Source organism: Scyliorhinus canicula, chromosome 29 (genome assembly GCF_902713615.1).
Source record: "Scyliorhinus canicula chromosome 29, sScyCan1.1, whole genome shotgun sequence".
Classification (NCBI taxonomy): domain Eukaryota; kingdom Metazoa; phylum Chordata; class Chondrichthyes; order Carcharhiniformes; family Scyliorhinidae; genus Scyliorhinus; species Scyliorhinus canicula.
This window is the reverse complement of record NC_052174.1, coordinates 1,564,606-1,579,344: the sequence shown is the minus strand read 5'-3', so window position 1 is coordinate 1,579,344 and position 14,739 is coordinate 1,564,606. Positions and strand designations below refer to the sequence as shown.

The window sequence follows — 14,739 nt, the reverse complement described above, 5'->3', positions numbered from 1 at the left end:
TCGCTACACCGTCTCCTAGCCAAGCAACACCTGCATTTAAAATCCAGCAGCCACAACCCAAGCCCATCCAACCTCTCTCCATAACTGAAACGTTCCATCCCAGGCAGCATCCTGGTGAATCCCCTCTGCACCCCCTCCAGCGCAATCACATCCTTCCTATAATGTGGCGGCCAGAACTGCACCCAGTGCTCCAGCTGTGGCCTCACCAAAGTTCTGTACAACTCCCAACGTGGCCTCCCTGCTTTTGTAATCTGTGCCTGGATTGATAAAGGCCAGTGTCCCACATGCCTTTTTCACCCCCCACCCTATTAACCTGCCCTTCTGCCTTCAGAGATCTCTGGACAAACACACCAAGGTCCCTTTGTTCCTGGGAACTTCCCAGTGTCGGGCCGTTCACTGAATACTTCCTGGTCACATTACTCCTTCCAAAGTGGATCACCTCACACTTTTCAAGGTTGAATTACATCTGCCACTTTCCTGCCCATTTGACCATCCCGTCTCTATCTTCCTGTGGCCCAACACACTCAACCCCCATTTTAAAATTGCCCTTTTTTTTTTCCCCCACAGAGAATGTACAGTGCAGAAGGAGGCCATTCGGCCCATCAAGTCTGCACCGGCTCTTGGAAAGTGCACCCTACCCAAGGTCAACACCTCCACCCTATCCCCATAACCCAGTAACCCCACCCAACACTAAGGGCAATTTTGGACACTAAGGGCAATTTAGCATGGCCAATCCACCCTAACCTGCACATCTTTGGACTGTGGGAGGAAACCGGAGCACCCGGAGGAAACCCACGCACACACGGGGAGGATGTGCAGACTCCGCACAGAGAGTGACCCAAGCCGGAATTGAACCTGGGACCCTGGAGCTGTGAAGCAATTGTGCTATCCACAATGCTACCATGCTGCCTCCACAATGCTAACGTGCTGCCCATACGGCAGGCTTGCCTTCATCGGCCGGGGCATTGAGTATAAGAATTGGCAAGTCATGTTGCAGCTGTATAGAACCTTAGGCCACACTTGGAGTACAGTGTTCAATTCTGGTCGCCACACTACCAGAAGGATGTGGAGGCTTTAGAGAGGGTGCGGAAGAGATTTACCAGGATGTTGCCTGGTATGGAGGGCATTAGCTACGAGGAGCGGTTGAATAAACTCGGTTTGTTCTCACTGGAACGACGGAGGTTGAGGGGCGACCTGATAGAGGTCTACAAAATTATGAGGGGCATAGACAGAGTGGATCGTCAGAGGCTTTTTCCAAGGGTTCTGCCGTTTTACTGTATGTTTCCAATTACTAGGGGGCATAGGTTTAGAGGAGACGTACATGTATTTTGTTTTTTAAAAAACATAGGTGCCTGGAACTCGCTGCCGGAGGAGGTGGTGGAAGCAGGGACGATAGTGACATTTAAGGGGCATCTAGACAAATAACATGAATAGGATGGGAATAGAGGGATACGGACCCTGCAAGTGTACAAGGTTTAAGTTTAGACGGGCAGCATGGAGGGCCAAAGGGCCTGTTCCTGTGCATCATCCTCACCACTTACCTTCCCAGCCACCCACCCAAGAACAAAGTCTACAGAGGATACAGACAGGTTAGGAGAGTTGGCAAAAACTTGGCAGAAATATAAAGAACAAAAAAATTACAGCACAGGAACAGGCCCTTCGTCCCTCCCAGCCTGCGCCGATCTAAACCCGTTGCCTATTTTCCAAGGATCTACTTCCCTCTGTTGCCGCCCATTCATATATCTGTCTCGATGCATCTTAAATGATGCTATTGTGCCTGCCTCTACCACCTCCGCTGGCAAAGCGTTCCAGGCACCCACCACCCTCTGCGTAAAAAACTTTCCACGCACATCTCCCTTAACTTTCCCCCTCTCATCTTGAAATAGTGACCCCTTGTAATTGACACCCCCACTCTTGGGAAAAGCTTGTTGCTATCTACCCTGTCCATACCTCTCAATTTTGTAGACCTCAATCAGGTCCCCCCTCAACCTCCATCTTTCCAACAAAAACAATCCTAATCTACTCACCTTTCTTCAGAGCTAGCACCCTCCATACCAGGCAACATCCTGGTGAACCTCCTCTGCACCCTCTCCAAAGCATCCACATCCCTCTGGTAATGTGGCGACCAGAACTGCACGCAGTATTCCAAATGTGGCCTAACCAAAGTCCTATACAACGGTGACCTGCCGACTCTTGTACTCAATACCCCGTCCGATGAAGGCAAGCATGCTGTATGCCTTCTTGACCACTCTATCAACCTGCGTTGCCACCTTCAGGGTACAATGGACCTGAACTTCCAGATCTCTCAGTACATCAATTTTCCCCAGGACTCTTCCATTGACCATATAGTCCGCTCTTGAATTGGATCTTCCAAAATTCATCACCTCGCATTTGCCTAGATTGAACTCCATCTGCCATTTCTCTGCCCAACTCTCCAATCTATCTATCTATATTTTGCTGTATTCTCTGACAGTCCTCCTCGCCATCTGCAACTCCACCAATCTTAGTATCATCTGCAAATTTGCTAATCAGACCACCTATACCTTCATCCAGATCATTTATATACATCACAAACAACAGTGGTCCGAGCACGGATCCCTGAGGAACACCACTAGTCACCTTTCTCCATTTTGAGACACTTCCTTCTACTACTCTGTCTCCTGTTGCCCAGCCAGTTCTTTATCCATCTAGCTAGTACACCCTGAACCCCATACGACTTCACTTTTTCCATCAACCTGCCATGGGAAACCTTATCAAACGCCTTACTAAAGTCCATGTATATGACATCTTCAGCCCTTCCCTCATCAATTAACTTTGGTCACTTCCTCAAAGAATTCTATTAGGTTTGTAAGACATGACCTTCCCTGCACAAAACCATGCTGCCCATCACTGATAAGTCCATTTTCTTCCAAATGTGAATAGATCCCATCCCTCAGTATCTTCTCCAACAGTTTGCCTACCACTGACATCAAGCTCACAGGTCTATAATTCCCTGGATTATCCCTGCTACCCTTCTTAAACAAAGGGACAACATTAGCAATTCTCCAGTCCTCCGGGACCTCACCCGTGCTCAAGGATGCTGCTAAGATATTTGTTAAGGCCCCAGCTCTTTCAACCCTCGCTTCTCTCAGTAACCTGGGATAGATCCCATCGGGACCTGGGGACTTGTCCACCTTAATGCCTTTTAGAATACCCAAAACTTCCCCCTTCCTTATGCCAACTTGACCTAGAGTATTTAAACATCCATCCCCAGCCACAACATCCGTCTTGTCCCTCTCCTTGGTGAATATAATGTAGGAAAATGGGAAACTAAACACTTTCGGTAGTTAGAATAAAGGAGTGGAAAATGTCAATAGAGAAAGACTGCAGAAAGCTGCAGCAGAGGGCGATTTGGGGGTTCTCGTGCATTAAACAAAACAAGGCAGTAGTTAGTATTCCAGGCGTGGCCTGTGAACAGTTTGGTCCCTTATCCATCCAAGGAAAAAAGCACTGGAGACAGTGCGGAGACGGTTCACTGGGTTGACGCGAGATATGGACAGTGCAGAGACGGTTCACTGGGTTGATGTCGGGTATGGAGAGATTTTCATGAGGTGGGGTTGAGTAGGTTGGGCCTGTACACATTGGAATCTAGAATAATCAGAGGTGACCATATTGAGACAAATAGGACCCAGGGGGATTTACAGGATAGATGCGGAGGGATGTTTCATAGAATCTAGCACAAAGAGGCCCTATGGCCATCTAACCCACCTGGCTAGCCACCTAACCCCATTTCCCAGCATGTTCGGCCAAGTGCTCATCCAGGTACTTTAAAGGATGGGAGGCAAGCCACCCCTTAGGCAGCGCATTCCAGACCATCACCACCCTTGGGTAAATCCTCAAATCCCCCCCCCCCCCATAAATCCTCAAATCCCCTCCCTAAACCTCCCGCCCCTCACCTTGAACTTGTGACCCCCTCTTAACCTGACCCTCCAGCTCAGGGGAACAGCTGCCCCCCTACCCACCCTGTCCGTGCCCCTCATAACCTTCTCCACCTCGATCAGGTCGCCCCCTCAGTCTCTGCTCCAGAGAAAACAACCCAAGCCCGTCCAACCTCTCTCCATAACTGAAACGTTCCATCCCAGGCAGCATCCTGGTGAATCTCCTCCGCACCCCCTCCAGCGCAATCACATCCTTCCTATAATGCAGAACTGCACAGGAGTGCCCCCCCCCCCTCCCCCCGCACAGGAGTGCCCCCCCCCCAGCCCCCCCCCCCCCCCCCCCCCCCCTGGCCCCACCCAGCCCCCCCGGCCCCACCCACCCACCCCCCACCCAGGGACAAAGCAGCCAAGTGCATCGTCATTGCTCCACATTACCAGCGGTATTGGAATCTGGGCCTGGCTCCTCTCCCACGCTGACTCGGCTGTGTCTGGATTTGCCTCTGGTCTGGAAGCGGCTCTTTGCTCTCGGAGACCACGTCACCCTGAAAAGCCAAACAGGTCAGGAAGTGAATACGCCGGGTCGCGAAATGACCAGGGAGGTACTGAGGGCCGGACCCAAATACTTCAGGCCTCAGCCAGTCCCATTTGGAATCGGGGTTGCGATATTAGACGGACAACGCCAAGGAAAAATGTACGGTCACGGGAAGTGGAAGTGAAGGACGGACAAGGGCAGCACCCACCACCTGGAGGTTCCCCTCCGAGTCTCTCACCACCCCGACTGGGAAATATATCGGACGTTCCTGGTCGCTGGGTCGGAACTTCCTCCCCAACAGCGCGGTGGGTGCACCTACACCTCATGGACTGCATCGGGTTCAAGGCGGCGGCTGACCCACCACCTTCTCAAGGGGGCAATTAGGGATGGGCAATAAACACCAGCCCAACCAGTCACAATCAACAAATAACAAAGACAGTCGGTTCGGAGTCAAAATCCCCGGTTCTATCCCAAAGAGATCTGACCAGTGAAACCTTCACAATTTCATTTCCATCATAGACAGACTGGGAGGCACGGTGACAGTGGTTAGCACTGCTGCCTCACAGCGCCAGGGACCCGGGTTAGATTCCCGGCTCTGCGTCACTGCCTGTACAGAGTCTGCACGTTCTCCCCGTGTCTGCGTGGGTTTCCTGCCACAGTCCAAAGACGTGCCGGTTAGAGGGAGTTACGGGAATAGGGTGGAGTAGTGTGCCTGGGTAGAGTGCTCTTGGAGGCTCGGTGTAGACTCAATGGGCCGAACGGCAGCCTCCTGCACTGCAGGGATTCGGTGGTTAGGCCAGATGGAGGAATGTAAATTTAGTTAATAAATAGTTAGTCCGGTGTGGAGTTTGCACATTCTTCCCAATGTCTGCGTTGGTCTAATCCCCACAACCCAAAGAGATGCGGGTTAGACGGATTGGCCAGAGGACCACCAACAAAATAGAGGCAAGGAAACCAGCCGAGGGACAAAGCAAAACAGGGCCGCACAACCCGAACAAAGATCAACGGAAACTTAAAAACATCAGACTACAGTTAGAGGGGCAAATAACACCCCAAACCCTGTGGTCCCCACCAGGCACGGGAGGCCTCGATGGTGCCCATGGACACCACATGCACCCTTTCTAGGGACACCCGGCACAAAATTGCCCCTTACATTGGAAAACTTGTGAAGACAATAGTTAGTCCATGATCACGGTGACTCTGAAACTCTGTAAAAGGTCACCTCGTTCACCAAGACGAAGGAAGCTGCAATACTTACCCAGTCTGACCCGTGTCAAACCGGAGGAAAGTTACAGCACAGGAGGCCATCTGGCCCATCTTGTCAATTCCATGCCAGCCCGTGGAAACCCCAGATGCCCTTTCTAATCCCACCTTGCTGCACCCAGTCCATGCCCCAAGGTGCAAATCCAGGTTTTTAAAAAAATATATAAACGAGTCTAGGGTGTCCGTCCCCACCACCAACTCGGGAAACAAACTCTGGACTCCCACTGCCCTCTGGGTAATAAAGGTTCTCCCTCTACACACGACTCCAGGCCCCAGAGCAATGTGGTCGAGCACTGCTCCTCTGGAATGGCCGAGTGATACACACCAGAGGAGCAGTTAGGGGCTGAACGCGGGAGAACGGTCATAACAAGTGGACAGCTGAGCAAACTCGGAGTTTCTGCTCAGAGGGGACAATCTTACTCATTCTCTTCAGTCCTTGCCTGGGGGGGGGTCACCCTCATTCTGGTCTGGCCGACACCAACAACTCTGGACAGGCCGCAGGCCGAGAAAACCCAAACCAGCCACATCGGACAATCCATGCCCAATGCAAATAGCTCCGTTTCTCACTCCTGCTCCTCCCTGGCCACGCGCCTTTCCAAGAGTAGCAACTAGCAATGGGGGGGAAAAGGAACACTCTGGTCAGTCCCTCACCTCACTGTCGAGGCCGTGAAAGGGGGGCGTGGGTGGGGCAAGTGTGTTGTCTTCAAGTTTCCACAGCAGGTACAACCCATGCCCTGATGATACCGGGCAATGTGTAACAATCCAATCTGGTGTTAAGAGCAACGTCACTCACCCCCACATCCTGCCCCACTCCACCTTGCGGAATGACGCGAGATCGGCGTTGAAAGGGCCGGCGGGAGCCATAGGGAGGGGGGAGTCGCTGACTCTGATCGGGGGTTTGTTCCTGGCTGTCGTGGGTCTCCGAGCCCACCCCCCTCTCCCCGGCACTTTCCGCCGTCTCCTCCACCGCCGGCTGGTCACCCCCGACTTCCTGCCCCGCTCCACCCCGCGGAGCGGCCCGTGCCCGGGGCCGGCGGCTGCGCTGAAACTGGCGGCGGGAACTGTAGGGAGTGGCGGATCGCTGATCGAGGCTCGGCGGCTGGCCGTCACGGTTCTCGGAGCCCTCCCACCTCTCGCCGGCACTTTCCGCCGTCTCTTCCACCGCCGGCTGGTCACCCACAGCTACAGGACCCCGCCGTCTGAAATAGCCACGGCGGGAACGCCGACGGTTTGGGGCGTAGGGACTGCCTTTGACCGGAACGCCGCCGGGACCAGTAACGTTCACGGCTTCCAATCCCTGTGGGGCACGGAAAACATTAAACAATAATATTTCATAGAATGGTTGGAACACAGGAGGCCATTCAGCCCATCACATGCGCTGACACTCCAAAGGAGATTTACCGAGTGCCACATTCTTCCTTTCCACAATCAGCAATTCCCTTCCGGAAGCCTCAATCAAGCAACTGGTGCAAAGCAAGCTCCCATAAACAGGACAATTTATCCCTCTTTAAAAACGTACAGAAGCAAGTTGAGGGACGAATGGTGGCCCAGAACATGGAGGGCTCCCCCTGCTAACGGTATCCAACAGCAACAGGGGCCTTTCACAGCAGAGGACAGATGGGATTTAGTTTACGGCCAATCCCAAAACATGGCACCTCCCAACATTCCTCCAACAACTGGAGTGGGATTGGACTAAAGGTCTCCTCCCTCAGAGGGTAACCCTACCCAGAGAGCTTGGGCAGTGGGGCTGGCAGAGGTGATCCTTAGCCAGTGTGCCCCCTGCTGGAAAGCTCCCCCCCCCCCCCCCCCTCCAGGGTGCCAGAGGCACCAACACCAACCAGGACAAAAACCCATCTGATTCACTCTGGCACAGTCATCTAAACCTCCTTAAACATTCACTCCCTCCCCCACCGACGCACAGTGGCAGCCGTGTGTCCCGTCTACAAGATGCACTGCAGTAACTCACCAAGGCTCCTCAGGCAGCACCTTCCAAACCCACGGCCTCTACCATCTAGAAGGACAAGGGCAGCAGATACCTGGGAACCCCACCACCTGGAGGCTCCCCTCCCAGTCACTCCCCACCCTGACTGGGAAATATATCGGCCGTTCCTTCACTGTCGCTGGGGCAACTCCCTCCCTAACAGCACAGTGGGTGTACCTACACCTCTGACTGCAGCGGGTTAAAGGCTGTACCACAACATCTTTTGTGGGGTTGTTTGGGGGGGGGGGGGGGGGTTGCAATTAGGGATGGGCAACAAATGGTGGGCCCAGCCAGTCACACCCGCAGCTCGTAAAGAAATAAAAAAATAAAGCAGACTCAAAAATGAGTGGCATGCGCTCAATGGCGGGGAACCTGGGGCAACAGCACCCCCCCCCCCACAATACTGGTTTCAATCTGCAAGCGAATCAGCCAGGCGTGATACCAAATAGCCACTCCCCACATCAAACTGTAGCCAGTCAGGGTTGAGATCTGGTCACTTGGGGGGTTGGGTACCAAAATGGAATTGGAGCACCTGTCCCTCCCCTCCCCTCCCCCCTCCCCCCATCCAGAAAATCAGAACTGCACCTTCTCGCCCTGGGCGACATCGAACTCTACCACCTCTCCCCTCCGACACTGCGCAGAAACTTGCGGGGGTTGTTTCTCGTGATGGCCGTCTGCCAGGAGAGGACAAGAACAGGGTTTGAAGAGTTAAAGCAGCAAGTTAATAACACCAACATTTCGCGACAAGCAGTCAGAGCCAAACACAGATGCAGCCAGCCAGCGGGGGGGTCACAGCCAGCCAGCCGGGGGTCACAGCCAGCCAGCCGGGGGTCACAGCCAGCCAGCCGGGGGTCACAGCCAGCCAGCCGGGGTCACAGCCAGCCAGCGGGGGGGTCACAGCCAGCCAGCCGGGGGTCACAGCCAGCCAGCGGGGGGGTCACAGCCAGCCAGCGGGGGTCACAGCCAGCCAGCGGGGGGTCACAGACAGCCAGCCGGGGGTCACAGCAGCCAGCCGGGGGTCACCGCCAGCCAGCGGGGGGGTCACCGCCAGCCAGCGGGGGGGTCACCGCCAGCCAGCGGGGGGGTCACCGCCAGCCAGCGGGGGGGTCACCGCCAGCCAGCGGGGGGGTCACAGCCAGCCAGCCGGGGGTCACAGCCAGCCAGCCGGGGGTCACAGCCAGCCAGCCGGGGGTCACAGCCAGCCAGCCGGGGGTCACAGCCAGCCAGCCGGGGGTCACAGCCAGCCAGCCGGGGGTCACAGCCAGCCAGCCGGGGGCACAGCCAGCCAGCCGGGGGTCACAGCCAGCCAGCCGGGGGTCACAGCCAGCCAGCCGGGGGTCACAGCCAGCCAGCCGGGGGTCACAGCCCAGCCAGCCGGGGGTCCAGCCAGCCAGCCAGGGGTCACAGCCAGCCGCGGGGTCACAGCCAGCCAGCCGGGGGTCACAGCCAGCCAGCCGGGGGTCACAGCCAGCCAGCCGGGGGTCACAGCCAGCCAGCCGGGGGTCACAGCCAGCCAGCCGGGGGTCACAGCCAGCCAGCCGGGGGTCACAGCCAGCCAGCCGGGGGTCACAGCCAGCCAGCGGGGGGTCACAGCCAGCCAGCCGGGGGTCACAGCCAGCCAGCCGGGGGTCACAGCCAGCCAGCCGGGGGTCACAGCCAGCCAGCGGGGGGTCACAGCCAGCCAGCGTGGGTCACCGCCAGCCAGCACGGGTCAAGGCCATCCCCACTCTCCTATATACAAATATTTCACAAACCCCGGGCCAGAGGCCGAGGGGAACAGCAAAGTGGTCCCACTTTGGTGGTCCCAGGGAACTACAGACCAGTGAAAGCATTGGAGAGAATTCTGACAGAGAGAATCTGTCTCCATTTGGAGAAGCAAAGTTTGATCAGGAACAGTCAGCTTGGCTTTGTCAGAGTGAGGCCATGCCAAACAAATCTGATTGAATGTTTTGAGCAATGTGACCAGGTGTGTCGATGAGGGTGGTGCGGTGGATGCAGTTTACATGGATTCAGCAAAGCCTTTGACAAGGTCCCACATGGGAGACTTATAAAGGCGGCAAATGTACCTGGGATACAGGGGGACTTGTTAAGGTGGATTCAAAGCTGGCTGAGCCGGAGGAGACAGAGGGCGATGACAGACGGCTGCTTTAGTGACTGGAAGCCAGTGTCCAGTGGGGTACCACAGGGATCTGTGCTGGGCCCCCCTATTGTTTGTCATTTATATAAACGACAGAGACTATGTGGGGGGCAGGATCAGTAAGTTTGCGGATGACACAAAGATTGGCCGGGTGACTAACCGTGAGGTTGAGTGTGTTGGGTTACAGGAAGATAGAGACGGGATGGTCAAATGGGCAGGAAAGTGGCGGATGGAATTTAACCCTGAAAAGTGTGAGGTGACCCACTTTGGAAGGAGTAATGTGACCAGGAAGTATTCAGTGAACGGCCCGACACTGGGAAGTTCCCAGGAACAAAGGGACCTTGGTGTGTTTGTCCAGAGATCTCTGAAGGCAGAAGGGCAGGTTAATAGGGTGGGGGGTGAAAAAGGCATGTGGGACACTGGCCTTCATCAATCCAGGCACAGATTACAAAAGCAGGGAGGCCACGTTGGGAGTTGTACAGAACTTTGGTGAGGCCACAGCTGGAGCACTGGGTGCAGTTCTGGCCGCCACATTATAGGAAGGATGTGATTGCGCTGGAGGGGGTGCGGAGGGGATTCACCAGGATGCTGCCTGGGATGGAACGTTTCAGTTATGGAGAGAGGTTGGATGGGCTTGGGTTGTTTTCTCTGGAGCAGAGACTGAGGGGGCGACCTGATCGAGGTGGGGAAGATTATGAGGGTCACGGACAGGATGGGTAGGGGGCAGTTAAGGTGAGCAAGTTCAAGGTGAGGATAAACCTATTAACCGAGAGGTGGGGGGTCGAGGCTCTGGAACGCACGGCCTGGGAGGGGGGGTAGAGGCGGGGGAGGGTCTGGAACGCACGGCCTGGGGAGGGGGGGTAGAGGGGGGGTGAGGGTCTGGAACGCACGGCCTGGGAGGGGGGGTAGAGGGGGGGGGGGAGGGTCTGGAACGCACGGCCTGGGAGGGGGGTATAGAGGCGGGGGAGGGTCTGGAAACGCACGGCCTGGGAGGGGGGTAGAGGCGGGGGGGTCGCGGAACGCACGGCCTGGGAGGGGGGGTAGAGGCCGGCTGCCTCACATCCTTTACAAAGTACCTGGCTGAGCACTTGGCAACGTCTGAACGTTCGAGACTATGGGCCAAGTGCTGGCCAATGGGGTGAGGCCGGCAGATCAGGGGGTTTTTCATGTGTCAGTGGCGACCTGATGGGCTGAAGGGCCTCTTCTCTGTGCTGTATTATTCTAATTCCGTTACAGAGCTGGGGAGGGGGGCCGGGGGCCGGCGGAGGGAGGGGGGCCGCCGGCGGAGGGAGGGGGGCCGCCGGCGGAGGGAGGGGGGCCGCCGGCGGAGGGAGGGGGGCCGCCGGCGGAGGGAGGGGGGCCGCCGGCGGAGGGAGGGGGGCCGCCGGCGGAGGGAGGGGGGCCGCCGGCGGAGGGAGGGGGGCCGCCGGCGGAGGGAGGGGGGCCGCCGGCGGAGGGAGGGGGGCCGCCGGCGGAGGGAGGGGGGCCGCCGGCGGAGGGAGGGGGGCCGCCGGCGGAGGGAGGGGGGCCGCCGGCGGAGTGAGCTGGGGCGCGGCGGCGAGGGAGGGGGGCCGCCGGCGGAGGGAGGGGGGCCGCCGGGGGCCGGCGGAGGGAGGGGGGCCGGCGGAGGGAGGGGGGCCGGCGGAGGGAGGGGGGCCGGCGGAGGGAGGGGCGCCGGGGGCCGGCGGAGGGAGGGGCGCGCCGGGGGCCGGCGGAGGGAGGGGCGTCGGGGGCCGGCGGAGGGAGGGGCGTCGGGGGCCGGCGGAGGGAGGGGCGTCGGGGGCCGGCGGAGGGAGGGGCGTCGGGGGCCGGCGGAGGGAGGGGCGTCGGGGGCCGGCGGAGGGAGGGGCGTCGGGGGCCGGCGGAGGGAGGGGCGTCGGGGGCCGGCGGAGGGAGGGGCGTCGGGGGCCGGCGGAGGGAGGGGCGTCGGGGGCCGGCGGAGGGAGGGGCGTCGGGGGCCGGCGGAGGGAGGGGCGTCGGGGGCCGGCGGAGGGAGGGGCGTCGGGGGCCGGCGGAGGGAGGGGCGTCGGGGGCCGGCGGAGGGAGGGGCGTCGGGGGCCGGCGGAGGGAGGGGCGTCGGGGGCCGGCGGAGGGAGGGGCGTCGGGGGCCGGCGGAGGGAGGGGCGTCGGGGGCCGGAGGAGGGAGGGGTATAGGGGGCTGGAGGAGGGAGGGGTATAGGGGGCTGGAGGAGGTTAGAGAGATAGGGAGGGTGTAGGGGGCTGGAGGATGGAGGGGTGTCGGGGGCTGGAGGAGGGAGGGGTATAGGGGGCTGGAGGAGGGAGGGGTATAGGGGGCTGGAGGAGGGAGGGGTATAGGGGGCTGGAGGAGGGAGGGTATAGGGGGCTGGAGGAGGGAGGGGTATAGGGGGCTTGAGGAGGGAGGGGTATAGGGGGCTGGAGGAGGGAGGGGTGTCGGGGGCTGGAGGAGGGAGGGGTGTCGGGGGCTGGAGGAGGGAGGGGTGTCGGGGGCTGGAGGAGGGAGGGGTGTCGGGGGCTGGAGGAGGGAGGGGTGTCGGGGGGCTGGAGGAGGGAGGGGTATAGGGGGCTGGAGGAGGTTAGAGAGATAGGGAGGGGTGTAGGGGGCTGGAGGATGGAGGGGTGTCGGGGGCTGGAGGAGGTTAGAGACTCAGATTTGAAATGACAATTTTCAAATCAAGCGGTTTTTAAACTGGGAGGTAACCTCACACCGGCACAGGAGACAATCAGTAAACAGAATAGATACAGAACCAGGAGCTCAAAGACAGTGGGAGAGGAGACTGACGTCAGGAACACAGTAGTGACTGACCTCGGGAACACAGTAGCACAGTTCCACAAGGGGTCATCAGAGAGCCAAGTGGGCCATGCACCATCTGATGCTGTTGGACTTCGAGAGCCATCACCCTCTCCATATCCCAGCATTGGCACACACCTTCCAAGGGGAATAACAGGACAACAATTGGGAGCAGAAACTGGAGCTCACATTTCCGCCCAGTTCCTCAATAAGCCCTCATCTCAGTAATCCAAGCAGACACCTCAGGACCTGGATTCAGCACACTTCAAACTCTCGCAGGACAGGTACAGCACGGGGTTAGATACAGAGTAAAGCTCCGTCTACACTGTCCCCATCAAACACTCCCAGGACAGGTACAGCACGGGGTTAGATACAGAGTAAAGCTCCTTCTACACTGTCCCCATCAAACACTCCCAGGACAGGTACAGCACGGGGTTAGATACGGAGTAAAGCTCCCTCTACACTGTCCCCATCAAACACTCCCAGGACAGGTACAGCACGGGGTTAGATACAGAGTAAAGCTCCCTCTACACTGTCCCCATCAAACACTCCCAGGACAGGTACAGTCCGGGGTTAGATACAGAGTAAAGCTCCCTCCACACTGTCCCCATCAAACACTCCCAGGACAGGTACTGCACGGGGTTAGATACAGAGTAAAGCTCCCTCTACACTGTCCCCATCAAACAATCCCAGGACAGGTACAGCACGGGGTTAGATACAGAGTAAAGCTCCCTCTACACTGTCCCCATCAAGCACTCCCAGGACAGGTACAGCACGGGGTTAGATACAGAGTAAAGCTCCCTCTACACTGTCCCCATCAAACACTCCCAGGACAGGTACAGCACGGGGTTAGATACAGAGTAAAGCTCCCTCTACACTGTCCCCATCAAACACCCCAGTACAGGTACAGCACGGGGTTAGATACAGAGTAAAGCTCCCTCTACACTGTCCCCATCAAACACTCCCAGGACAGGTACAGCACGGGGTTAGATACAGAGTAAAGCTCCCTCTACATTGTCCCCATCAAACACCCCAGTAGAGGTACAGCACGGGGTTAGATACAGAGTAAAGCTCCCTCTACACTGTCCCCATCAAACACTCCCAGGGAAGGTACAGAACGGGATTAGATAGAGTAAAGCTCGCTAGAAATAAAATTAGGCAATTCCACAACATTAAGCAAAGAACATTTAACAATATTTCCTGCTCAGGTGAGTTTCAGGAGCTAATACGATAGAATCAGGAGATGCTATGACCCTTGGCTGAAGAAAGGAGTTGGCCCCATAGCCAAGGTCATTGAAGAAACTTTGAGCTGACAGTTGGCGATATTGAAGAGAGCGTCTCTACCTGATGAACAAATATATCCGCTTCAATGTCATGTCTGGGAGGGAAAAACAAAAGAGTGGATTATAGAATAATCACATCCCACCTCCACACAGGCAACCCACACCCCCACAACGTCGCAAACCCCTTTACAACCAATGAACACATTCATGGATGTCGAACAGGAAATATGGCAGCCATATTGCACACAGCAAGATCCCAGACTCCAGTGGTCAAATCTGCTCTAATGTCCAAGTGTTTTTGGCTGGGCGATGGGTATTAACCGAGGGTGCAGCTGAACGCTGGCTCGGACTGGCTACGAGATCTTGTGCCCAGTCAATGGAATGATCCGGTTACATATACACACACACATGGAGTGTGGGGGTGGGGTGTTTTGTTATGCTCTTGACGTAGCACAAGCTGCTGCCTTGATCTACACTCTGACAAAGGAAGGTCCAGACTTGGAGATAGCTTTAACACATTTATTAAACTGTTAACAATTCTCCTACTTGGATTCGACTCTCCTGTTAATCCTACTAGAGCTACTCAGACTGACGAACGAGTCTGCTACAATCCACGTGGTGGGTGTGATGTTGAATCAACCCCGTGTCTGTACTCAGAGTGTCTCCACTGTAAAGAGGAAGATCATGTGTGCTGTGTCCTTTATATATGGGTTGGTGTAATGCCCCCTGTGGTAGTGTCACCTCTTGTGTGTATCATGAATGCCCATTGGTCGTGTCCTATCTTACTGACCTATTGGTTGAATGTCTGTGTGTCATGTCTCTGGTGCTCCCTCTAGTGTCTAGCTAGTCTACGTCT

General features: G+C 57.0%; 1 protein-coding gene across 1 annotated transcript in view; it reads right to left on the bottom strand.

Moving 5' to 3' along the window:
• Positions 1–14,739, bottom strand: part of LOC119958279 (Y-box-binding protein 2-B-like) — a 30,385-nt gene that overhangs the window by 13,412 nt on the left and 2,234 nt on the right. The window contains 5 exon segments of the mRNA XM_038786710.1: positions 4,353–4,459; positions 6,506–7,009; positions 8,279–8,319; positions 8,322–8,367; positions 13,945–13,978. Of these exon segments, the coding sequence (XP_038642638.1) occupies positions 4,353–4,459; positions 6,506–7,009; positions 8,279–8,319; positions 8,322–8,367; positions 13,945–13,978 (732 nt within the window).